This window comes from Alexandromys fortis, unplaced genomic scaffold (genome assembly GCF_014885135.2).
Source record: "Alexandromys fortis isolate MF-2015 unplaced genomic scaffold, M_Fortis_MF-2015_v1.1 scaffold_89, whole genome shotgun sequence".
Classification (NCBI taxonomy): domain Eukaryota; kingdom Metazoa; phylum Chordata; class Mammalia; order Rodentia; family Cricetidae; genus Alexandromys; species Alexandromys fortis.
The window spans coordinates 1,914,998-1,940,206 of record NW_026067973.1 but is presented as its reverse complement, the minus strand read 5'-3'; the positions used below and the strand labels follow the sequence as shown (position 1 = coordinate 1,940,206).

The following is a 25,209-nucleotide window of genomic DNA, read 5'->3' as shown; positions in this document are numbered from 1 at the left end:
GCTTTGGAGGCCTGTGGAGTGCACAGGAGCTAGCAACCAGGCAAAAAGCAAATGGGTCATAGGCTGAGAGAAGTGTCCAAGGACCTGGAATACATAAAAAACTGTCTATCTAAAGTGCTGAGGAACTGACCTCATTAATGTCAGTCCCAGAGTTTGGATGTTTGAACTCCAGAGAAGCATCATAGTGCTTGAAAGTGTATCGTCACAGAACATATAATCTAAGAGTTTGTATTCAATACTTTAAAATACACACTACCCTCCAAAACATGAATGAAATAAGAAGCACCATACATACATCACAGGGGCTGCTGGCTCCTCTGCACAAAGACAGGAATGCTGTGTACCCTCAAAAAATATTCTTGGCCCAGTGGCACATATCAGCATCATCCACACCTCAGGCATCATCAGATATAAGTTCAATGACCAAACAAGACACTTTAAAAACACTGTATTATGGGGCTGGAGAGATGGCTCAGTGGTTAAGAGCATATACTGCTCCTTCAGAGGACCTGAGTTTGGTTGCCAGCACCCACACTGGGTGCCTTGTAACTCAACCTCCAAAGGCTTCTATACCTCTGACCTCTGGTGCCCCCCGCCTCTCCCCCACATTAATTTAAAATATTTTCTTTACATTTACACAATGGAATACTACACAGCAGAAAAAACTAACGACATTTTGAAATTTGCAGGCAAATGGATGAATCTAGAAAACATCATATTGAGTGAGGTAACCCAGAAAGACAAATATCATATGTACTCACTCATAAGTGGTTTTGAGACATAAAGCAAAGAAACATAAAGCAAAGAAAACCAACCTACAATTCATAACCTCAGAGAACCTAGACAACAAAGAGGACTCTAAGAGAGACATACATGGATCTAATCTACATGGGAAGTGAAAAAAGACAAGATCTCCCGAGTAAATTGAGAGCATGAGGATCATGGGAAGAGGGCAGAAGGAGAGGGGAGAGGAAAGGAGGGGAGAAAAATAAATAGTTTAATAAAAACAGTGGGTAGAAAGAAAAAGTTAAAAATTATTTTCTTAAAAACTGGGTTAATTACAAAACAAAACAAAGCTTTTAAAATGATCCCAACATCCCTTAGTCCTTTAGTTCTAGGGTGGAGTAAACAGATAGGAAGTGGCTATAGCTGAGGCAGAGGAAGGACACTTATAAATGGCCTTGAAGAGCATACAAATGTATTTTGGGACGGGCAGTGGTGAATCACTACAGGATTTAAAGCCGGGGCACAGTGTTACAGGATCTGTGTTTGGAAAAGTGAGGTCTCTTCAGCTGCAGGGTGGAAGAGCCCGCCAGTGGAAACCAGGAAGCCAGCCAGGTATAGCAATCATCTGGGAGTCCACTGTGTTAATCCAGGTGACCATGACTAAGGAAAGGGGGCGGAGATGGAGAGAGGCAGGCTATTTAATTCACAGACATTAGATAACTGATAGCAGGAATACCAAAAACTGTATAAAGATTAAGAAAAAAAATCCATGTTCCTAGCTGTGTAGTCACCAGGACAATACCAGTACCGTTCACAGTCACTGTAAGGGAAGACAAAGTCACCACATTAAGGTAAGTTTTGGAACTGATGCGTTCAGGTTGTGAGTACTTGTGCGGTAGCCACTAGCCCTCTGGTGGAGGCAATCCCACAAACACATGTGTAGATCTCGGAAGAACACTCTGGGTGAGAACCAGATGGCAGGTGGAATTATGGGAGCAAACAGGCTCATCCAAAGAGGAGACAAGAAAGAATGGGAAAGGGGCCTCAGGTCAGTCCCGGCTGAGCAGACAGGAACTGAAAGGGAGACAGGAAGGCAGAGGGAAATCTAGGGTGGTACTGCAAGAGCCAAGGGGGAAGGAAAGGTCACCAATGACAAATAAGAGTTGGGACATCCAAAAAGATAAAGATTAAAAATGCCCACTGGATTTATCAACACGAGCTTGTAAGGGACCTTGGCAGCAACAACTCCAGTGGACAGAGTTAAGTCACCCCACTTCCCACACTGCTGATTCTGATCCCTCCCGACCAATAGTGACACTGAAAGCCTCTGGTGCCTAAGAGCATGTCATTCACTTTGGCATTTAATCCTGCATGTTTGTTTCATTATTATTATTTTGAGTCTGTGTCTTAGCCCTGGCTAGACTGGGACTCACTATGTATACTAGGTTGGTTGCAAACTTGCAATGACCTTCATGTGCCTGCCTCCCAAGTGCTGGGGTTACATAGTTTTGCACACTTTTTTACTAGTCAAATATTTCATATGGGCTAGACTTGTCTTTGACATCATAAACAGCACGCTGTTTCTGCTGCGGAACTGTTTTCTCAACTGCAGTGCTTCTGAAAGTGGGGCCCATGGGCTCACAGCGCTCTGTGACCAAACCCATGAAAAGGAAAGCACAGAATTCCAGAGTGAGCTTCCAGGTGCTTTCCTGACAAGTTAGTGGAGTGATTTACAAATTATTGATCCACAATGGATCAAAGGAGAGCAGAAGTCACCAGCTGCCGTGATTGTAAGCAGTACTGCTCTAAAGAGCTCATGAGGCCTATGGAGGTAATATTCAATTCAATGGAACTCTGACAGAAAAATCATCAAGAAATAAACAGAAGCCAACGTGTCACAGCCATACAACAATGATGTGACTGAAGCTAGAGCCATGATATAGTCATATAAGCACTGAGGTTGTGCCAAAAATGTGAGGTGGTGCTCAAAGGAGAGCGGGTGAGAGGGTAATTTTGAAAGCTCGTCTAGAAAATGCTAACTGCACAGGCTGGTGAGCTGGCTTGGCAGGTAAGCACTTGCTGTGCAAGCCTGCGTGTGAAGGGAGAGGACTGACTCCCAGAAGTTGCCCTTGGGCCTCTATGTGTACACCCCCTGCCAACTAATCTTCCTAAGACAGAATTTAAGAAGCCAGTCATTCTAGAGTGCACTGCCCACTTGAACCGTCTTCTGTGGGGGACATCCTCTGAGCTGTCTGCATGTGACTCACTGTGGAAGAGGAGGAAGTCAGCAGAACATACAGAACACTATAAGTTAGAGATGAAATTCAGGTATTTTAGCCATATCTAGCCCTAGGCTCACAGCCTTCTTGTGGAAAGCCTCTGAGAAAGTCAGGCTATGTGCTGCTACTCACTGGTGTCATGGTGACAAGTGGGGAAGGTCCCCGTGGGCGCTTTAGCAGCTGCTGGGCATGCAGTTGGATGTTGGCTCCTCCATCTGATGCTCTCCGGCCAAGGGGCCCCATTCCATTCAGCAGCTGTAGTGTAGGCGGCTGTAATAGAGATTGCTCCTGCCAGGAGGGTAGGCAGGATACAGTGGTGAAATAGTACAATCTGGGAGCAAACAGCACCGCCCTCATCTACTCCAGTTAGAGGATTCTCTGATGGTGAATAGAACTGAAGAACTCTCCCATTGCCAGAGCTGTTTACAAAAGGGAACGCCCCCTGGCTGAGGAAACCCTTCGCTAATAAGGACAGTCCTTTTAAAGCTTCCCGAGGTAGGAGCAAGCTTGTTTCTTATGGGCAGGCCCTTTCCACGGCCACGTACCTTGTACTCAAGCTGTCCAGTTGGCTGCAGGCTCTGCATGGGTAACAGGTTGTGCATGAAGTTCATGTTAGGGGCCACCTGCAGGAATGGAGTCTGTGGGTTCACTCCAGGAAAGCCAGGCAGGAGCTTCTGCAGATCTTCCATAACTTCCGTGCTGACAAAAAACAGGAAAAGAGAAGTGTGGTTCCTCAAGTATCTAAGTCTCTGAAGTGAGACCAGCACGGTTATTTTGATTTTGTCTGTCTGTCTGTCTGTCTGTCTGTCTGTCTGTCTATCTATCTATCTATCTATCTATCTATCTATCTCTTTTCTTTTTTAAAGACAAGGTTTCTCTATGTAGGCTGTCATGGAACTCACTTTGTAGACCAGGCTGGCCTCAGACTCACAGAGATCTGCCTGCCTCTGCCTCCAGAATGCTGGGATCAAAGGCCTGCACCACCATTGCCCAGCTTTTTCTATCCTTTTTGTATGTGTATATATGTGTATGCATATGTACTCTACATGTGTGTAAGACAGCAAACATGCGTGCAGGTATCCAAACATATGTATGTACATGAGTGTGGAAGCCAAAGGTGGGTTGTCTTCCTCTATCATGCTCTGTATTTTTTTTTTTTTTTTTTTAAAGAAGGGTCTCTCAACTGAACCTGTAGCTCACTGACTTGTGAGTCAGGATGGCCACGAGCCTGTGGATCTGCTTGTCTCCACCCCACAGAGTAGAAGTTACTAGAGAGGTTAAACAGCTGCCTTTTCCATGGGTGCTGGAATCTAAACTCAGGTCTTTATGCTTGCAGGGGAAACACCTTCCCCACTACCCATTGGGCAAAGTCAAGTCCCCCGCTTTACTTTTCTCCGAAATTTCTATTTCTGTATAAGATTCTAAAGCAAAACAGAAGTCTGCTATGTGGAATTTCACTCTGTCCTTTACTCCAAGTTACTGGCAATTGCTACTCTTCATTGATCCTCTCAAAAACCAACAGAGAAGACACTGGCACAACTCCAGGCCAGGCTTTTAAAGCCTGGAGGCGAAGAGCAACTTTCTAGAGAGCACAGGCCATCTGCTAAGACAATGGCTGCCTGAAGTAGCAACTGATTCACCAGGGAAAGAATGCAATTCCCACCGCCGGTGCTGACAGAACAGATAAGTACTGGCTGTTCAGGGCTGTCATGCCCAGCAGACTTTAAATAAGACATCTTTCCACTAATCACGACTCAGGACTCCACCCCTCTGTGGTGACACATTTTGTGGAACCAAAATGTTCCTTCAATTGCTTGTTTGATCACAAGCCGAGAACAAGGAACATAAAAGAGCAAACCACCAGGCCTGGGCGTTTCTTCTGAGATTCACTCAGAGGAGAGACATTTATAAGAGAGACAGCTCTGCCCTGAGCTGAACTCTCAGGAGAAGGCTTGCTACAACCTTCTCTTCCCTGCTCAGTTTAAGAAGACATTCAGCACCGAGATGGACAGTTGTTCATGCTGACATGCCTCAACTGCAGAGCAGAAATGGGATGAGTTGGCCCTTAATCCATTTGCCCAACATGAAGGCCTCAGAGAACATTGTGACAGGCAGACTTTGAGGAACACTTTGGGAAATGTGTTTTGGTATTCTTGTTCATTCTGGGAGCAGAGCAAGAGACTGAACCCTGGGACCTTGCCTATGTCAGGAAAGTGCCTCTGCTGCTGAGCTCTATCCCCACAACTGTTGACTTCATGGTTAACTGTTCACATATATAAATTATGCCACATCACTTAGCTTCCCTTTGTAGGAGACTGCTGATATAGAACATGGGCAGACAATATCTCTTAAACTTTGAAAGTTGGCTGTTTGATTGATTAGTTGAGACAGGGTTTCTTTCTATATCCTGGCTGTCTTGGAACTTGATATACAGACTAGTGGGCATCAAACTGAGAGATCCTCCTGCCTCTGCCTCCTAAGTGCTGGGATTAAAGGTGTGCACAACATTTTGCTAAACTTGGCTGAATTTTAAGGAGTACTTGTGGATGACTTAGATCAGAAGAACTCCACCATCATGGACAAATATTCTATCATATTCTTCACCATGGCACAATGGCTGCTAAGAGCAACCAGATATAGGGAGACTTTAACTAGTCAAATTGGCAATGGTCTACCATGATCCCTGATGTGTCTTGGTTACTTATTTAGATCATGAAGTAGGAGAAAATGTGTCATAGGAGGCATTCAAAGGCAGAGTGCCGTAGCACAGGACAGGATGTTGACCACGTACTTACCGTGGGTCAGCCACTCCCACTGTGTGCCTTCTCATTGACAAATAACGAACCAAGGCTTCAGGAGAAGGCTCTTCACCTTCATCGCTGTCCAAGTTCAGTGTCCCATCAGGCTGAGGTGGAAGGAAAAACAACTGATCAGAAATAAAAAGTAACTAGAAAGAAGAAGGAAGGAAAGGAACTGTGGCTTTGGGAAGAAAAATGGTTCCAATCGACAGTGATCAGATATGGTTACTTGCCTCTATAATTTGGTTCTCTGGGTTGATCAGCTGAACTTGGGGGACGCTAAGGTTCATGGCAGTGCCGGTCTGCTCCGTCTAGAAAGCAGTACATATGGATAAACAAAGACTTGAGACAAGAGAAGAAATAACAGCTTTCAAATTAGCCTCTCCTCTCACCTCTCTAAGATATGGTTTTTCTGTGTAGCCCAGGCTAGTCTTGAACTCATCATTCTTCTGCCTCAGATCCCCATAGACTAGGGTTATGTTCAAAGCAGTCTTGATTGCCACCCATACCCTGGTATAACTTGTCCCCACCTAGGCCACTGAAGACACTGCCCACCTGGATATTGACTGGTGCTTGAAACGTCATGGCTCTGGGCATGCTAGGAAGAGCTCCAAGGCGCAGAGTTTTATGTCTCTTATGTCGATCGCACAGCAGGCTGTAGATTGCACTATAGTGATCATAGGCCTCTGATCTTAATGACTACCAAATAGAAGGGGAAAGGGTGAAAACCCCAATGAGATGCCATCCCAATGACCACATTCTCCAATAACATCTGCAGACTCCACAGCAGCTTCTTCCTTCCTTCGCAGACCAGGAAGGACAAAGGAAGAGGAAAAAGGATGAAAGCAGAAAGACCGAAGTACTCAGGAAGAAGACAATGCAGGAAAGGCAGGCAAGAGGAAAGGCTGCTTGTTTTATTTGCTCTCCACTCCTCCTAGGTACCTCAAGTGTCCGCTCCTTGTCCAGTCCCATGTCTTCCATGGCCGAGAGGACATCATCATTGATTGGCTCTGTCTGTCTTTCTTCCTTCAGCTGCTGGCATTCAGCTATTAACTGTAACATGGAAAGATGCAAGCTGTCAAATCCCCAGTTAACTACATCAACATGGCATGTGATACATATTGACCAAGCTGTTTTATGCTCCCTTGCTGAGGATCCTCTGTGTCTCATACAAAATCTAAACAAGACAGCTCTGGCAATCAGTTAGGAGCTGACAAGAACCTCCTGTTTCTTGAGCTCCTGGGGTATGTGGAATGATCATAACAGAAGCAGCAGTATGCTACAGAAGCTGTTGAAATGAGCACTCAGACATGAGAGGTGTTCCGGTGGCAGGAACTGGGGCTATACCGTCTCAGAAGTCAAAAGGAAAATATGATTTAGGGACGAATGATAAGGAACCAGTGTCACTAGTCTCCACAGTTGAGCTGGCTCTTGCAGGCTTCCTGCTGAATTCATATCCACTTCAGTTTTACACAGCAGTTGGTTCCTAGTGCTCATTTCTTCAGGTCTTGGGCAGATTAAGTTCTCTGAGGCAAGGGGCCCAGCTCACCCTCTCGAAGTTGGGATCTGCATCCCCCAGCTTCATCCACTTGTGCCTGCAGATCTGCTCCATTGAGAGGCGCTTGTTTGGGTCTAACACCAGCATGTGGCGGATCAAGTGCTCACATTCTGCAACAGACAAACAGCCTGCCTTCAGTCTGGTGAAGGGAGGCACTGGTGGAGCTGAGGAGCTAGAAGAAGCAAGAGCAGCAGGTAGATTCTCAGGCTCCTGCTTCTAGTTATGTTTCCCTTCTGCCTCCATCCTTACCTACTTCATTGCTTACTCCTGAAGGAAGTGGGCAAAGAGAGAAGAAAAAGAAATTCAAATGGGGAAGTCTGGTCAACTCCTCCACTAAGTCTGAGGAGAAAAACCTGGGGCTAATGCATGAACTCTGTTTTGTAAAGCACGTCTCCCTGTAATAGAATGAAGACTAGAATGCCCTCTACAGAGACTTAACGTCTTAGAAGTTCTCCAATTGGTCAACTCCAGCCTCCTATACATGTTATCATGTGTATATTAATAACTTTGGGTTAGGTGTGCAGTGTGACTCTTCAAAAGTCAGTAGATCTGGAGTTTCTCATGACACAGGGGACATGGAGAGGGGGGTGTGCATAGGCCACCTGTCACAAGCTGTGACATGGCTGGCCTGGACGTGAATTAAATACTACAGGAACATAAAGTGGAGATTCAGACAATTAGTGTTTCTCTCTGGGAATGCATACTCTAGGTTATACTGGAGAAAGAACAAAGGGTTCAAAATCAGAAACCTTTGAAATAAAAGTCATGCCCTTTAAAAAGTTTCTCAACAGTAAGCTGGAAGTTCTGATGACAATGTGGGAGTGGCAGTTATGGGGAAGGTGGGAGGCAATGGTAAGGTCTTCTTCCCAGCACTTTACAGTTATTATCTCAGTCTCACAGAATCCTAAGAGTAGTGTACTAGCATCCTTTCCACTTTAGAAATGGCTCAGATTAAGTACAAAGTCCACAGTCACATGGTTTTCAAGTCAGATTCAAACTGATAGTCTGGCTGTCCACCTGCATGTGTGTACATCTGTGCAGGTACATTTGTCCATGTGAGCAAGCATGTAAGTCAGAGGGCAATGCTAGGATGTCTTCCTCAATTGTTTCCACCTTATTTTTAGAGAAAGAGTCTCTCATAAACCCGAGGAACACCAATTCACAGCTAGACGAGCTGGCCAGTGGACTCCTGAGATCTTCATATCTCCACCATCAGTGTTGGGGTTACAGGTGTGTACCTCCGTGCTTACTTTTATGTGGTTGCTAGGGATCCAAACTAAGGTCTAATACTTGCACTTTATCCAATGAATCAGCTTTCCAGCCCTTTACCTGGTGCCTTTAACCACAGCTGTATGCTGCCTCAATCTCACAGAGCCAATGGGGGTCCATCAACCTGAACACAACCAGTCCTTCAGCCAAACCATCACTGCTTGCTCAGACAGTCAGAAAAGGTTCCTAAGCGGTCTTTCTGCTTTTGTTCTTTCTTCAGTTACAGTGTACTCTCTGCTGGGATGTTTCTGGAGCTAGAGCAGCACCACCTTAATAAGTCTACTTAAATAAAAATAATAACTTCTTAACAACTCTTAATAATTTCTTCCCATGATCACCAGAATAAATATCCAGAGTCCTGGGCCTCCAAGGCTCCTGTTGTTTCCCACATAACCAGCTCCTTCCACTGTCCGGCCTCTATGCTTGCTCCTCCTCAGGAAAACTGACTCCTCAGGCCTTCTCACGGCAGCTCTTGTCATACAGGTAAGAGCTTAACTGCCACGTCCACAGAAGCTCTTCCCTGACCTGTGACACAGGCTCAGTGGCTCTTCACTGTTTCACTCGGCTTTCTTTACATGGATGACTGAAGGACTCACGGTCCATGCCTGTCCTTGTTTACTGCCTTTGTCACAGTGCTAGGCAGGTGTCTTTTCTACTGTCACATGCACTATGGACTCTCCAGTACCAAAGATGATTATTATATCTAATAGGAACTGAATATATACTGAAAATATGAATAAACATTTATTGAGTATTCACCTTAATCAGACAAGACTGTATCACAAAATGCTTTTTATTTCATTTAATCTTCACAACAATCCTAAATTAGGTACTATAAAGAGCCCCATTTGAAAATGAAGAAATGAGATTTTAAAAAGTTAATGCACTCAGCTACCACAAGGCTGTGCTCTTGACTATTCTGTAATTCATCTTCAGGCGGATATAAGTTCCAATTCATCTCTTTTTCCAGAACAAATTCAACTCTGCAATTTCTATAGCATTTTTAGTAACACCACTGTCATGAAAGATATACTAAGAGTAATTTAAAAGAATCACTCTTAATTTTTAATGTATCATAACTCCAAAAACCTAACCAAGATGCTAAATAAAAATATCAAATTGTTTTTGCTTTATGAGCAAAGGTTTATCTAAATGCAGCTTAGATCTGAAAGACTATGGTCTCTTTGTTCTAAACTCATGTCCAGAGCAGCAAGGCTATGCCCTGCAACGTAGCACCCATGAGATGCAGGATTATGGTCTGTGATCATTTAAGAGGAAAAAGGTGTTCTTAATTCACAAAGTTGCATTAAGCTAAGAACCTCAGTGCAGGGAGTTAAGGGTTTGCTATGGGAGCTGTGACGCTGACATTCAAACCTCTAGATGGCAGTCTATGGTCTTCCTTTGGTCTTTCCACACAAAACTTAGTGCTTGACATCAGAGACCAAGGTCAAATAATGTTTCTAAGACTTGCTTTAGAACAGAGACTTCCTTTTCTAGACAATTTCCTTAAACAACAACAAACGAAAACAGGACCCATCCTAAGTCCCAACGCAAACCTCAATTCCAGGATTTTGAAATCTATTAATCCTAAGAGACCCTGAAGATTCACCAGAAAAAAAGTTCACAAAAGTTTATGCACATATACTTGCATTAATTTTTGATTGTTCAAGGAATAAAAAAAGTTTGCATAGATCTCTAGATGTCTCCAGGCCTCAGATTAGGGACCACTTGTTGCTTCCATGTCACTGGCACAAGGACAAGGGCGCTGATCAGAAACTGGCAGAGGGTCAGACGCCAAAGCCTGACACTTTAATCTGTTGTAGAAGGTGAAACATGGCTGAATGCAGCATCAAGCAACATTTTCTTGGTGTCATATAGCTCATGAAATTGAATTCAGATGGGATCTGAACACACGATTCGACATAAAATATGGAAATAGGGTGAAAATGAAGGCAACGATTGCTCCTAAATCTAAAACTACAACCAGAGGACACTCAACTGAGCAGCAGAGAATGAATTAGAGCAAAGGGGTGAGCCGTCAGCCCTTCCAGATGCCAGCAAGTGCTCGACTGTGCAAAGTGGCTTATTGCTTGTCCCCTCCCAGAGGGCACAGCCTTTGCTGCTGAGACCCAGGCACTGTGGGTCACAGCAGTAGAGTGTTCTACTGCTTAGGCTAGAACGGCAGCATCCCCAAACCCTGCCAAGGCTGCTCTTGTCAGCCCCCTACACAACACCAAGCGGTCTATTTGGCAAAATCACTGCAGGTCTGCGGAACCCAGTTCTCCCACGGAATGCTAACTAGAGGACTACCGTGCAGCACCAGCAGCACCGACAATGGGCACGCAGATGACTGAGAAACAGATTTCCAAATGGCCCTAAAACCAGAATGAAGACTGTGTGTAACTTTATCTGAGATGTTCAAGAAACATCTTTTTCTTGAAGAGAACTTTCTCAAGGAGGCTGAAAGGGTTTTGTTTGAGAGGGATACCAAGGAAGGAAGTATGCGTGTAAAAAAGCCCTCAATACTCATTAAAGACAAAATTCATTAAAGTTTCATCTAATTTCCATGACAGAAGAATAAATGAAATAATTTAAAGAATTTATGTGGCTTATTTACCATGGAGAAAGACAGATGTGGGCAGGAAGGGACATTCTGGGCTGTTGAAGTATCTGAGGGATGTTTCACAGACAAGGCTGTGGACAGACTCTGTTGTCAAAAGATCCTAACGTGGAGCAATAGTAAACACAATCCAATGCAGGAAGGGTTTTCTGATGATCGGTGCTGATGAGCTGGACAGACAAGCCATATGAGCAGGCTCCTAGGGAAGCAGGTGGGGGTGAGGGCAGTCCAGTGCCCTCAGGCATAGATGAGAGATCTGAGAGGGCTCTCAGGGAAGTGGGGGATACAGTGCAGGCAAGGTTGCCCCTAGATCACAGCTACTTTTACTTATTTTACAGATCACTGATTCTGGGTAACAAGGGGACATGATGAACTCCTTAGTCACCGACTTCCAATGCTGAAAACTCCTTAACAGAGATAAAGGAATGGTCTGTCTATGACGTAGAAATCTAATTTTCATTAGAAACCTCTATCAAGAGGTTGGCATTTAGGATGACATTGAAAGACGTGTGGGCTTATGTTTGAGGAAGAATGGGACAGCTGAATATGTCAACTGTACCTTTCAGAACTGTGTTTCACTGATGTCACCAAAGTACTCAATATGAATTGGGCCCCCAAAATGGCAGGTATAAGGAACACAGCTCAAGTGACTGTGACAAACCTTGCTAACAACTCTAATGTCCTAAGACGCTAGCTGTGGTTGTGTAGACAAATAATCTCAGTCTATGGTATGTAGTATGTATTGTCCCCAAACCAAACAACAACAAACTTGAAAGGCAATGACTTATGCCTGTAATTCTAACATTTCGAGGCTGACATTTGGACAATAACACAATTGAGACCAGCCTGGCTTATGTGGCCAGTTCTGAGAGTTCTAGGACAAACTAGGCTACAGAGTGTGACTGTCTTAAGACAAATAAAATTCTAAAATAAGCAAAAAACAAAAATAGCAAATACTTAAGAAGCAAAACAGAATAGTAATCCCTAGGCCTTCAAGCTGGAATTGCTAGAAAACCATTATTCTACTAAGTACTGCTATGCAGGGTCAAAACAGGAAAGAGGGAGACAGAAAGTCAATAAGGTGACTCACTTAGAAATATTATCTGACATATTAGCATGTATCAAATATTTGTGATAGGCAGATTATCAAATTCCTTAAGCACTCAGCCTGCACTCCAGCACCTATTACTATTATCTCCATTTTATACAAAATTGAAAATCAGAGAAATTAAGAAACTTGACCAGATAATCAAAGAGAAGGTTTGCTCATTATTGTTGTTGTTTGTTTTTTTTTAGATAAACCAGATCCAAGCTAATCTTGAACCCATGATCCTCCTGCCTCAGTCTCCTAAGCATTTGAATTTCTGAGGTTGTATATATTTTATTATTATTGTGTATGCAAGCATGCATGTACATGTGTAGAGGTCAGAGGATGTGGTATTTTGAATGTAATTGGCCCCATAATCTCATAGGAAATGGCACTATTAGGAGGTGTGGCCTTGTTGGAAGAGGTTTGCTACTATGGGGATGGGCTTTGAGGTTTCCCATGCTCAGGATACCACCCAGTGTCTCTGCTGACTTCCTGTTGCCTGTTGCTATGCCTGCCTGCACACCACCATGCTCCTACTATGATGATAAAGACTGAGCCTCTGTAACTGAGCCACCCCAATGAGATGTTTTCCTTTATAAAAGTTCCCCTGGTCATGGTGGCTCTTCACAGCAATGAAAACCCTAAGACAGAAGGCAATTTGAAATTTCGATTCTCTCCCACCTTTAAAGAAGAGGAGGGTAGTCCAGGAAACAAACTTGAATTACCAGGCTTGTGTGGCAAGGGCCTAAATCTTTACCCAATGAACCACCTAGAGAATTCTTAAAGTAGACACTACTTTTTAAAATACATTATTAGTTGTCGGACGGTGGTGATGCACACTTTTAATCCCAGCACTACTTACGCAGAATCAGATGATCTGATTTCAAGGCTAGCCTGGTCTAAAGATTGAGTTCCAGGATAGCCTGGGCTATACAGAGAAACTTGGTCTCAAAAAAACCAACCAACCAAACGAACAAACAAAAACCATTGTTAGTTTTGAGGTAGCAGCTGACATATCTTTAGAGAAACAAATCAAAATGTTTCTCTTATCCAGCAGATGACATGCTATGGTGATCTGCAAAGTCTGCTTTACCAGTCAGTCACAAGCAGGCTCTAAACAAAGCAGCTGAAATCAGTGGTCGGAAATCTATGAGTTAGATGAAGAACATGAGGTGGGGAATGACAAGCAAGTGAGGGAGATGTTGGAAACAAGGACACAAAAAGGAGTGGGGGTTCAACCTGCTAATGATTTTAGTATTTAGGGTTACAGCTGCTACCGAAGACTGAACTCTGGTGATTGCAGGACATGGAGACCATGGCAGAGGGCTATGGCAAAAGGTGTTGCCAATCATGCATGTTGTCAGACTAAGAGAGTAGAGCTGTTGGTACCTCTGGGCTGACCCCGAAAAAGAAAACCAGGCGTCCATAAACCTCTCATGTGGTGCCAAAGTATGGGGCCTGGCTAAGCACTGCTCCCCAGTCTGCTGCGGAGGAGCAGTCTCACAGATCCTGACACGTACAGCTTTGCTGAGCTGGTGGGGAGAAGACATCTGGGTGCCAGAGAGCACTGTAAGAGCACAACAATTACCAGGAGAGCCATGCTTCCTTCAAGTGTGTGGAAGGTGTCTTTCCAGGCAACAAAACATATGCTCAAAGTGGACTCCCAAGCATTCAGCTCTGAAGTCTGTATTTTCGATAATTTTAGCAGGTTTCTTAATGTTTACTTCTTAGTGATGGATTGCTTTTATGGCAATTCAAATTTCAGAGAGCTCTATTTTTCTAAATCTCAAAATCTAAAAAAGGAAAAAAAAATTAATTGGTAGTCAAATCTCTAAAACACCCATTTCTATAGACAATGAACAACTTTTAGAACTTGAAACAGTTAAACTGCATTTCAGGGACCAGATCCAAGTGGGCACACCATGACTCGTGTCGGCTGTCCCTTCATCTGGGCCAGGGATCAGAACTGGGAGAGCTGAGCAGAGGGCTGTTAGTGACCTCAGCATGGAGCCACATGGCCACAGGACTCTATGGTACTATATATGTTCCGGACTTACAGATATTTGTGACTCAGAATGCCTCATTAATGCTGACTGCCTTTTCAGAACAGAAAACCACAGATAAAACATTCTCATATTCTCTCACAATCCCCACCCCCATTTTCTCCGTCTCTTCCCTACCCCCTTGTCCTGTCTTTGATTTCTCACAATGAAACTCAGGATGGCACTGAACTTGCTGGCTTCCTGCCTCTGCCCTCCAGATGGTAAAGTTACAAACATGCACCACAATACCTGGTTTTGCAGGGCTTTTTGTCTATGAAAAGAAAATAAAGTCTGTCATGATCTCTTTAAAAATAACCAAAAAGCTAAATCAATTTAAAAAGTAGTTCTGGGTTTTGGTTTTTTACCAAGACACCTTTTGGTAAGAAGTTGGCTGGAGCTAGAAATCTCCACTTGGCTGTGGACTGAGCCCAAGACCTGACTTTTGCTACTCTGCCGAGGAATCTCTATCACTGCCAACTGCCAGCAGCAGGGAAATCTATTTGACATGGTCCCTCTTTTAAAATCTAAGCAAAGAAGGAAAACAGCCTTCAAACAAGATGCTTTATATTCAGTGTGCCAGGCACAGATCAGAGAGAGCAGAGGGTGAGAGATGAAGCCTTACCCAAGGCAGGAGTCACAAGGTTGCAATGGGTACCTAATACTAGCTGGGCATGGTGGCACACACCTTTAATTCAGCACTCGGGAGGCAGAGGCAGGAGGACCTCTGTGAGTTCGAGACCAGCCTGGTCTACAGAGTGAGTTCCAGAACAGCCAGGACTACACAAAGAAACCTTGTCTCGAAACAAAACAAACAAAAATAAGTGCCCGAAACCCAAAAGCCTGAGGGTGTGAATTTAATCCCCCAGAGCCCACAGCTGAAGGACAGAACCAATTTCCAAAAGTGGTCCTTTGAACGAACACACACACAAACACACACACACACAATGTCAAAAACTTTGAATACTTTTTACTTTATTACTAACCACTATTATTGCTTTTTAAAATTTACTATTTTCTATCTGTGCATTTGTCTGTACACCATGTGCATGCAGTGTCCCCACCATCTCCCAAACCTGAGATTACAGACAGGCCACCATGCCAAGTTTATAGTTTAAACTTATATTTACTATTGCCCAAATAGAAATGTACACACATTTCTAAAACCAAAGAGCAAGGACTGGTTATTTAAATCCCAGACTTTATGTAGTGACCTAAGCTAGCAATGAATGTACTAAAATTTGATTCATTAAAAAAAGAGATGGAGGGGCTGGAGAGATGGCTCAGCAGTTAAGAGCATTGCCTGCTCTTCCAAAGGTCCTGAGTTCAATTCCCAGCAACCACATGGTGGCTCACAACCATCTGTAATGGTGTCTGGTGTCCTCTTCTGGCCTGTAGGCATACACACAGACAGAATATTGTATACATAATAAATAAATAAATATTTTTTAAAAATAAAAATAAAAAAAGAGATGGCTTAGCAGTTGAGAGCACTAGCTGCTCATGCAAAGGATCTAAGTTTTGTTTCCAGCACCCACATGGCAGCTCACAACCACCCATAACTCCAGTTCCAAGGGATTTGATGCTCTCTTCTGGCCTCCAAGGGCTCCAGATATGCATGTAGTACATACACATACAGGCAGGAAAAAAAAAACCCAAACAACAACAAAAACATACAAAAAATTAAAAAAACTTTAAAAATTCTAAAGGGATATTATAATATTAAGACAACATGTAGAGTTCTTTTCTTCCCTTTCATTTTTTTGAAAAGTTTAAGATTACCTTCATTTTCCTACGTCAATAAGCATTTATTAATACCCAACTGTACACAGCAGCACCATTTAGGCTGCATGGGAAAGTTACTGCATTAAACATAAATCCTCATCATTGGTTTCTGTAAGTGTGAGCACAATATTCTACAGAAAGAGAGTTCATAAAATTGTGACGTCACTTTAGTGACTGAACACAGAAGCTGTAGGGAAACAGCCAAGATAGAACTGAAGGTGGAGGCCTTCTGCCAGCCTGAGGAGACAGCAAGGAGGGTCTTGACCAATATATCTCAATGAATTAGGTAAATAACACCTATTTCTTCAATTCCCCCCACTTTTCTTTCTCCCCCTTGTCTCATTTCTTGTGCAGGTACGGTGGGGTCAGTAATGCAGGTGGAGAGCCCAGGCCTCACCCATCTCCAGGCAAGCGCTTTGCCACTGAACCCCCCCCCCCACATACACACACTCCTGTCATTTACCCGCCTGCTCCATCAGTTTGTTCAGGAAGGTGGGCTGCTGACAGAATTAAGATTCAGAAATTAGGAGATCCTGGCTAATGGCTAAAAATGACCCAACTTAGTTGTAACGCCAACTCTGAGAAGACCCCGCTGGTCACACTGCTTGCAAGAGGTTGCCCATGCTCTAGTCACATGTGGAAGGAGACACTGTTCTTACTACTCCAGTGGGCAGAATCCAGTGGGCAGAATATTTATTTATTATGTATACAATACAGAATCCTGGCTCAGTTTTACCCTAGAGCCTAATACCCAGTACCTGCTACTAATTAAGTAGTTAAAGCGCCCCCCCCCCCCATTAAATAATAGGACAACTGGTTGGTGGTGGTAGTTTCCGTGTTCCCACGACCCAGTGGGTCTTGCAGAATAAACTCAAACCGTAAGGCCTGGTGGCAAGTGTATTTACTGCAGAACCACATCATGGCCTCCTCTTTTTTTAAAAAATATATTTATTATGTATACAATATTCTGTGTGTGTGTGTGTGTGTGTGTGTGTGTGTGTGTGTGTGTGCAGGCCAGAAGAGGGCACCAAACCTCATTACAGATGATTGTGAGCCACCATGTGGTTGCTGGGAATTGAACTCATGACCTTTGGAAGAGCAGGCAATGCTCTTAACCACTGAGCCATCTCTCCAGCCCCTCATGGGCTCCTCTTAATGCTTTCTTTGACATCCACTGCAGGACTCTCCTGATACTCTGACTAACCTGCTAGGTATGTATTTACTGACAACTAAATAGAACTGAGAATGGTTGGTGCTCTCTGAAGTTAGACTGCTAGAGTTCACGGCTTAGGTCTGGCACTTACTAAGTGAGGACATCCCTTAATTTTGCTAAACCTTTTCTTTCTTTGTTTTTCTGTATAAGGCTTCTGTAATCCAGAAAACAGTTCAATTGAGAGGGAAATAAGCAGAGCATGACCAGCACTTTGTCCCTGGTTGTCTAGACTCATGGGAATGGTACGAGGGCTACTTCACTCTGAAAAGCAGGTCTAGTTTTTGAAATGGTTCTCATACATCACAGGCTGGCTCTGAACCGGACATATAGCTGAGGGTGACTTGTGATTCTCCTGCCTCTGTCTTCCAAGTGCTGCGATTCCAGGTGTGTGGCACCACACCCAGCTCTCTGGCATGGAGATGTATTCCCTGTGTGAATGGAAACCAAAGCACCGTGGGTTTTTCTCCCTAGATAGAGAGGCGCCCTTCTGCACAGCTCATTGAGCAAGAGACGTCCATGCCCAGCCCCAGTCCTCTCCACAAAGTGCTTTTCACCCAGGGAGACACCGTGTGGTTCTTGATGAGTGAGCTGATGAGCAGAGTTCCTTTCCCTAAGTGGAAGCTTTCTGAATAGCTGCAGGCCATATTCTCCATCAGAGGCATTATGTAAGCGGGGTCTTGCTTTCCCAGTGATAAAATGCTTATGCAATATTACAGCTAATTAAGTACCAATGAAGCCTAATCAATAAGGACTCAAAAATATTGCCCACAAGAGATCTCAATGCACTCAGCATCAGTACAGTTTCTTCACAGTAAATTAATTTTCCTTCTGTTAAGTAAATGATCTGACTACGTTTGCTCATAGGTGGTATTTAATAGGAGAAGGCAAAGCAGATGGCCATGGTTTTAAAATGTAGTATTAGGGAGAGAATCTAGCAATCAAATGCTTAAGTCGTTGGCTTCCATTAGTGGGCGGAGTCAGATGAAGCCTATAGAGCCAAACCAGGCCTCGTTTTACCTAAGTTCAGGAAATCGAGTCCCCCTCTAACCAGTATGTGGCTAAGGCTAGATGTTACCTGATTGATGAGCTCTGGGCTAATCCAAGAAGCTTCACCCAAAAAACAGTGGCCTGCACCAAACATGACGTAACAGAGACTCAGAGCCAGCTTTGTGGTTCAACAAAACAGGTTTCTTTGTTTCCCCCCCCCCGTGAGATGGTCTCGTTATGGATCCCAGTCTGGCCTCCAAGTTACTATTTAGCCCATGTTGGCTTCAAACTCACTTGTGTTCCTCCTGCTTCAGCCTCCTGAGTGCTGGGATGACAGGCCTGGGCCAGCTGGCTTAAAACACCTTTTTCAAACTAAGTCGAAGAAGTCACTTGATCTGGTCATCTCCACAATAACAAAGGAATAGAAAACCAATTGGCTTACTGAATGACTCTGACCTTTAATGGGCTACCTATCAGTTTAATAATACAAGCGAGTCTAAGGAAGATTCTATAGGTAAGTATTAAGACCATCTTTCTTTCTTAACTTTTCCTTTTACGGGGAGTGGGACACTGAGACAGGGTCTCTATTATGTAGCTCTGGCTGTCTTGGAATTTGCTATGTAGAGCGGGCTGGCCTCAAACTCACAGAGATCTACTTGCCTCTGCCTTCTAAGTGCTTGCTTATAGGTGTGTGCTACCATGTGGGGCATTGTGATTTCTTCCATGTTTCTTTCAAAACATTCACCGAAAATGTATGTATGTCCTGCCAAGAGGTGCTAGGTTGTGGCTCTATAAAATGCAGTCCAGCTTGCTGTCCTAGAGCTTAGGGAGGTGTGTCCATAATATACTAGGTGGTAGAAAATCACTCCATCTAGAACAAATGCCACTTAACAGTATATGATCACTAATCTCAGGACACCCAGGGAAGAACACTTGTGTCTAATCAGCTTTGACCATTGTGTGAAGACAACTTCATCCCGAAGTTACTGGCAGAAAGGAAGCTTCAAGTTCTTGAACTAACAGTGTCCATTCTGCAGAGCCTGGTCTCCCACTCAGCTGGAGATACTCTGGAATCCAACTCAGCCAGAAAAGGGCAGTGGAGAGGGTCTTTTCAGAAAAGGGCAGTGGAGAGGGTCTTTTCAGCGTCTCACATGCTAATGAAGAAAACCATCCCAGCTCTGCTGGGGTTTCTAGATCCATTCCACAGACAGCAGTAAGCTCAGCTCAAGTTGGTGACAGCCAGAGTAGGAACTTTCCTCAACCACACTGTCCTCTAGGGAACAGTGACAAAAACAGAGAGTGACTGCAGACCCCACAGCTCTGACCTCCACAAAAAGAGCCAGTGCAGGCAGGGTCTAGTCACGATGACCAGAGACAGAAAGAGAACTCAGGGCCAGATTCTCAGCTTCCTTCCACTGAACCTAAACTCCATACTTGAAGAGGTATGCTCAGAAGAAGTGCTCAGGAGACAAGAACATCTAGGATTTCATTTTCTTCTGGGCCTCATCATATGAGCAGCACCAGCCTCTGATGGGTTTTGGGATTCAGGCCTATGGTACGGGACAGAGTCAGGCACATGCATATTGCCAATAACAAGAATGATCACACAGTAAGACAGCAATTGTCAACTCATATCCTACACTGGTTCATTTCTCATTTTCTGTACTTAATCTTACAGAGCCTTTTATTCTACTCAGGGAATTTCCTCTCTGAGATAAAAGAGTGTCAATATTTAGGACAACCACATTGCTGTCTCCAGAGTCTTCCAGCTTTCATGATAACTTACTAAGAGTGTAGTTTCAGCAGTTACTTGCCAGGAGTTATTATCAGCAAGTAGTTTTGGGGAGGTCTGATTGAGCAAGAACATTTATGAGAGGCTGGGATGGAGGACAGAGGAGCTCCAAACCCCTCACAGGAGATATTCTGGACACTGGAAGTAGAGGAAGTAGCTTTTGGATCTGCACTTTTCTGCAATAGTGAGGTTAAGAAGAACAATACAGATCTGAGGGGTGGCAACAGGATGATGATCTGTGTGGCTTTAACAAGGCAACTCATTTCTCTGAACTTCACCAGCAAGCAATGGAACATGGTAACAGTTCCAGAGTCTAGCTGCAGAGGGGAAAGCAGAGGGGATGTAAGGAAATACTTTCTAAACTCTTAAAGCCTTGCAGGAATGTGCTCTTTTGTGTCTTTGCCAGTGGAGTAGCGACTGAGACAGGATCTCTTGTTGCCTAGGAGGGCCTCCAACTCACTAAGCAGCTAAATATGACCTTCAACTGCTGAGCCTCCTGCTTCCACTTCCCAAGTGCTGGTATTATAGGCAAGTACAATGTAATCTCTTGATATTGTCTGAGTAAGAGTATTCCCTCTGGAAGGGCTTTTGTAGCTGAATTTTAACAAACCTGTGCAATAACTCCCTCCCTTAAAGCATCTTTATGTGTGTCTACCAGAGCTCACACTATCCCAAGGCCTGGGAATACAGCAGTGAACAAGGTCTAAATGCTTACTCTGTCAGCTGACAATGAAGTGGGAGGTGAGAGGAAGACAACAGCTTGGGGAGCTGTGATAAGTGTGAGACAAACCAGATTGAGAACGCCAGGGGTGGTGGAGGTCAGGGGAAGGCTCGGAGGGCCTGCCTGAGGGAAGGGGGGCACGCTTGCTGAGTCAGAGAAGGACAAGGACCTTCTTATGACTAAAGAAAGCCTAGGACCTGAGGTCAGAACAGCAGAAGGGGTTGGGGGGTGAGTGCTTCGTGGGGAGTTCCAAATGTGCGAACTTCTGCTTTTCTTTTTCTGTTCTTTTTTGAGACAAGAGCTCACTCATTATGTAGACCAGGCTGGCCTGGAACTAACAGAGATCCACCTGCCTCTGAGGGCTGCGGTGAAAGGTGTGAGCCACCACACCTGGGCTGACTTTAACCTTAAAATAAATGAAAGCCCTTGGATCATAGGAGGGCTTAAGAAAGGTGTTTGGTCAGCATATACCTTAAGTTCCGAGTCTGGTAAGGAAGGCAAATAATGAAAAGAACTACTTTCAGTGTAGTTTGGCAAATGTCATGATAAGACTAACTTCAGAAAGATGAAAAATAAAGAAAAAGTATCTAGAGTCTTCTCTTTAGTATGTATGTGTAGATCAGAGAACAATCTTGGGTATCACCTTCAGAAATACCAACCATCTTTGTTGAGACAGGTCTCCCACTGGTTTAGAGCTCAAGTGGGCTAAACTGGCTGGACAGAAAGCCCAAAGGATGCTCCCGCCGCCACCTCCCAATTGTTGAATGACAAGCATGTGCCACTGCACCCAATACTCTTAAGTGGGTTCTGAGGACTGAACTCGGGTCTTCATGCTTGTGAGGTAAGCACTTCACTAACAGCTATCTCCCAGGCTCTGTATTCTTTGTAATTTACCAAACTTCTCACTAGATTCTACATTATAAGAGTGAGAGGAAAGGAGTCTGGAAAGAAGGAAGTATTGAGGACAGAGGGATTTGTTCCAGAAAAGATGATGTCAAGGAATCAGAAAATGGATAACAGGTTGTAGCTGGGAGTTGGGGTTTAGCAAAGGAAGGGGCATCTAAGGGAAAGAATAAAATATATTGGGGTGTGATGCCCATAGATAAAGTAGGCTTTGCCATTTAAAAATGCTGTCAGGGTAACTGGCGATACTGGCTAATTGGGTGAAGCCCTAAGTCTGACCACCAGCACTGGAGCAGGGACCTCTAGGGGTGGGGCTGGCGACAAGCCTGTAACTCCAGCGCTCAAGAGACAGAGGGAGAGGGATCTTGAGCTTAAAATCAGCCTGGGCTATAGAGTGAGACTCTGTCTCAAAATAGTATATTTTGATATTTTTACATGTGTATATGTGTGTTCTAGGTTATAGTATAAAGTATATTTATATTATGGTTCTAGTAAAAATGCTTGACATTTAGTGCTTTAGACATATTAGAAGTAAACTTTAAGGCAATGGTAAACCATTGAAACATTTTAAACTACAAAATGATATGATCAGATTTGTGTTTGTGCGCACATAGGAAACATGTGTGTATGGTGTAGCTTGTTATTATTTGTGTCTGCAAAGGTTCCTCATGTGACAACATGGAGAATAATAGACATGGCTGAAACTAAGATTTCACAGATTTGACCACTGTCTAATTTAGGCAAGAAAAGAAAGATGGCAGCAAGTTCTACACAAGTGGCTACAGGAATGGGGGATTGGCTGTACAGCCTTGGATACCCAATTGGCTATAATGGTGGTAAGAGGACAATTAAGACTTGTTTCTGCCATGCTGCAGAAAGGGACAGAATTCACTAGGACAGCGGACACCAAACAGCAAATTTGAGAATAGGGAATGAAGCTCATTTTGGAAACTGTTTCAATGATGTAAAAAGAGAAGACACTGGACTACAAAAGATTGAAGGCCAGAAGCAGAGTACCTGCCTAACATAAGGCCCTGGGTTCAATTCTCAGCCCACAAATGGCTGAATATGTAGCCCTAGACCTCAGGAGAGAACGTGGAGCCAGAGAGTTAATTGGGGCTGCTTTTACCAGTGATCAGTGAAGCCATGGCAGGAAATAAGATGGCTCAGAAGATTATGTGAACAAGCGGAGATACAAAGGACGAACTGAGAATGAGAAATCTGGCAGAAACGACCAAGACAGCACACTCAGGGGACAGAGAACACGGTCTCAGAAGCGGCAAGAAAAAAGTACTCTGAATAGTGAAAACCCTAGCATAAAAAAATGAGCAATCCCAGATCCTTGGGAGACTGAGGCAGAAGGATTGCTTAAGCTCTTCAAAGGCAGCCTGGGAAACACTGTGAGACTTCGCTGGGGAGAGAAAAAAAATGAAGACTTGATGCGACACCTTAAAGAAGATGTAAAGATAGCAAATAAGCAAATGAAAAGATGCTCATATTCACAGACCCCAGAGCCACAAATTAAAACAAGAAACACCACCGTACATCTGTGAGAGGAGACACGTCCAACACTAAACAGGCAAAAGCTGGTGAGGCATGCAGCAGTAAGAACTCTCATTCCCAACACACCAAAACTCTCTGGAAGGCAGTTTGATGGCCTATTACAGATCTAAACAGGCCCTTACCATATGGCCTCATAGTCATGCTCCGTGGTATTTACTCAAGTGAACTGAAAATGTGTATCATACAAAAACTGCACAAGGACATCACAGCAACCTTAGTTATAACTGTCAAGACATGCACCAGTGGGCAAAAGGATAGACTGTGGTATAGCCAAACAAGCGAGTATTATTCGGCACTAAAGGGAGATATACAATAGATACAACAGACCTTATTTGCCTGTACATGTTCCTAATGGAAAGGTCAATGCAAAAAGCCAGTCAGTGTTTCCAATCATAACATATTCTGGAAAAGTAAAAAGGTATGGAGGCAATGTTGCCAGTTGGGAGAGAGAGGAAGAAGGAGAAACAGGAGAAGCATACAGGACCATCTGGGTGGTGGGGCTGCTCTGTATGACATGATCTTGGTGGATAAATGTCTTTATGTACTTGTCACAACCCAGGGACTCACAATTCCCACAGGGAACCCTAATATAAACTATAGGCTCTGAGTGACAGGGATTTTTTTTTTTGTATGTCAAGGGTAACAAGCATACCAATCTTTGTGTGTGTGTGTGTGTGTGTCTGTGCACGCGCGCGGCAGAGTGGGGCGGATACTGGTAGTAGGGAGGCTGTAGGGAAGTGGGACAGAGGGCATATGGGCATCTCCTATCCCTTCAACTCAATTCCACTGTGAACATAAAACTATTCTATTTTTTTTTTAGTAGGGAATGGTAAAATGCTAAATACTATTGGGCAGTCACCAAGACAATGAGGAACTGTAGCTACGCCTAGAGCCTCCCACTGCACATTTGTCTGCTTGTATCACTGTACAGTCAAACTAGAAAAAGTCAAGGCTTGGTCCTTGTCTGTTCCTTCTGTTCTTCTCCTGTTATGACACACCATCTGAGTGCCTGCTCCTGCTGCTCCAAAACTTCCCCAGTGATCTCCACTCTTCTCACACAGTCAGTGCTCTGCGGCTGCCTCAGCCTCCCACAGCATCCCATAGCATCCCACTCCCTCCTTCCTGGAACATCTTCACTTGTCTTCAAGACAAGCAGACTCTGGCTTTCCACATTAACCATTCTGCTGACCCCTGTTCACTTCGTTAATCTAAAAAATTCTTGGCATTTCTTCCCTGTCCAAAGAAGAGAGCTAGCTCATCTGGTAGCATTAGACATATACATTGATGGTTCTCAAATAGACATTCTCGGTTAGTAATCATTCTAAAATCAACTGCTGGTGTCTCAAATTTGACATTTCTAAAACTATCTCTACAAAATTTTAACTATTTCCCCCCTATAGTTATCCTCATTCTTTCTGCTGCTCAGGTAAAAATAAAGGAAAAAAAAAAAACCTTGGAGTTACCTGCAATTATTTTTTTATTTACATAAAATCCAATACCAAACATGATTGGAGACAGACTGCCTGGTTTTAAATACTAGTTCAGTCACTTACTAGCTGTGTTATCTAGAGACAACTGCTTACCCTCTCCTGGCCTTAACATCATTTGTAAAGTGGGGGTAACAACCTTACATAGCTCTTAATACTGAAGAAAGTTAGTATTTGTAAAATGCATTCAACATGCCTGCCATGCAGTATGCAGCAGTATTTCCCCAACCCCTTTATTTCTCAGTCAGGGAACAGATATCCGCAGCACGCATGTGTACTTCTTCTAAGTCTCTTACCACCCAGGTTCCTTTGCTACCAGTGCCTTCACTGAGCTTGTACTGCACTGCACAGCACTGCATCCTACTACACAGCACTGCAC

The 25,209-nt window shown here is 43.9% G+C and overlaps 1 protein-coding gene across 5 annotated transcripts in view; it reads right to left on the bottom strand.

Annotated features, from left to right (window-relative positions):
- Positions 1-25,209, bottom strand: part of Sik3 (SIK family kinase 3) — a 215,166-nt gene that overhangs the window by 21,586 nt on the left and 168,371 nt on the right. For 4 of the 5 annotated variants that reach the window (XM_050156356.1, XM_050156354.1, XM_050156352.1 and 1 more), the window contains 7 exons: positions 7,353-7,471; positions 6,746-6,856; positions 6,359-6,502; positions 6,037-6,114; positions 5,801-5,910; positions 3,551-3,704; positions 3,138-3,293 (listed from right to left, as the gene is read on the bottom strand). In XM_050156356.1, the coding sequence (XP_050012313.1) occupies positions 3,138-3,293; positions 3,551-3,704; positions 5,801-5,910; positions 6,037-6,114; positions 6,359-6,502; positions 6,746-6,856; positions 7,353-7,471 (872 nt within the window). The remainder of the gene's footprint in view (positions 1-3,137; positions 3,294-3,550; positions 3,705-5,800; positions 5,911-6,036; positions 6,115-6,358; positions 6,503-6,745; positions 6,857-7,352; positions 7,472-25,209) is intronic. The other variant, XM_050156353.1, reaches the window with a different exon arrangement.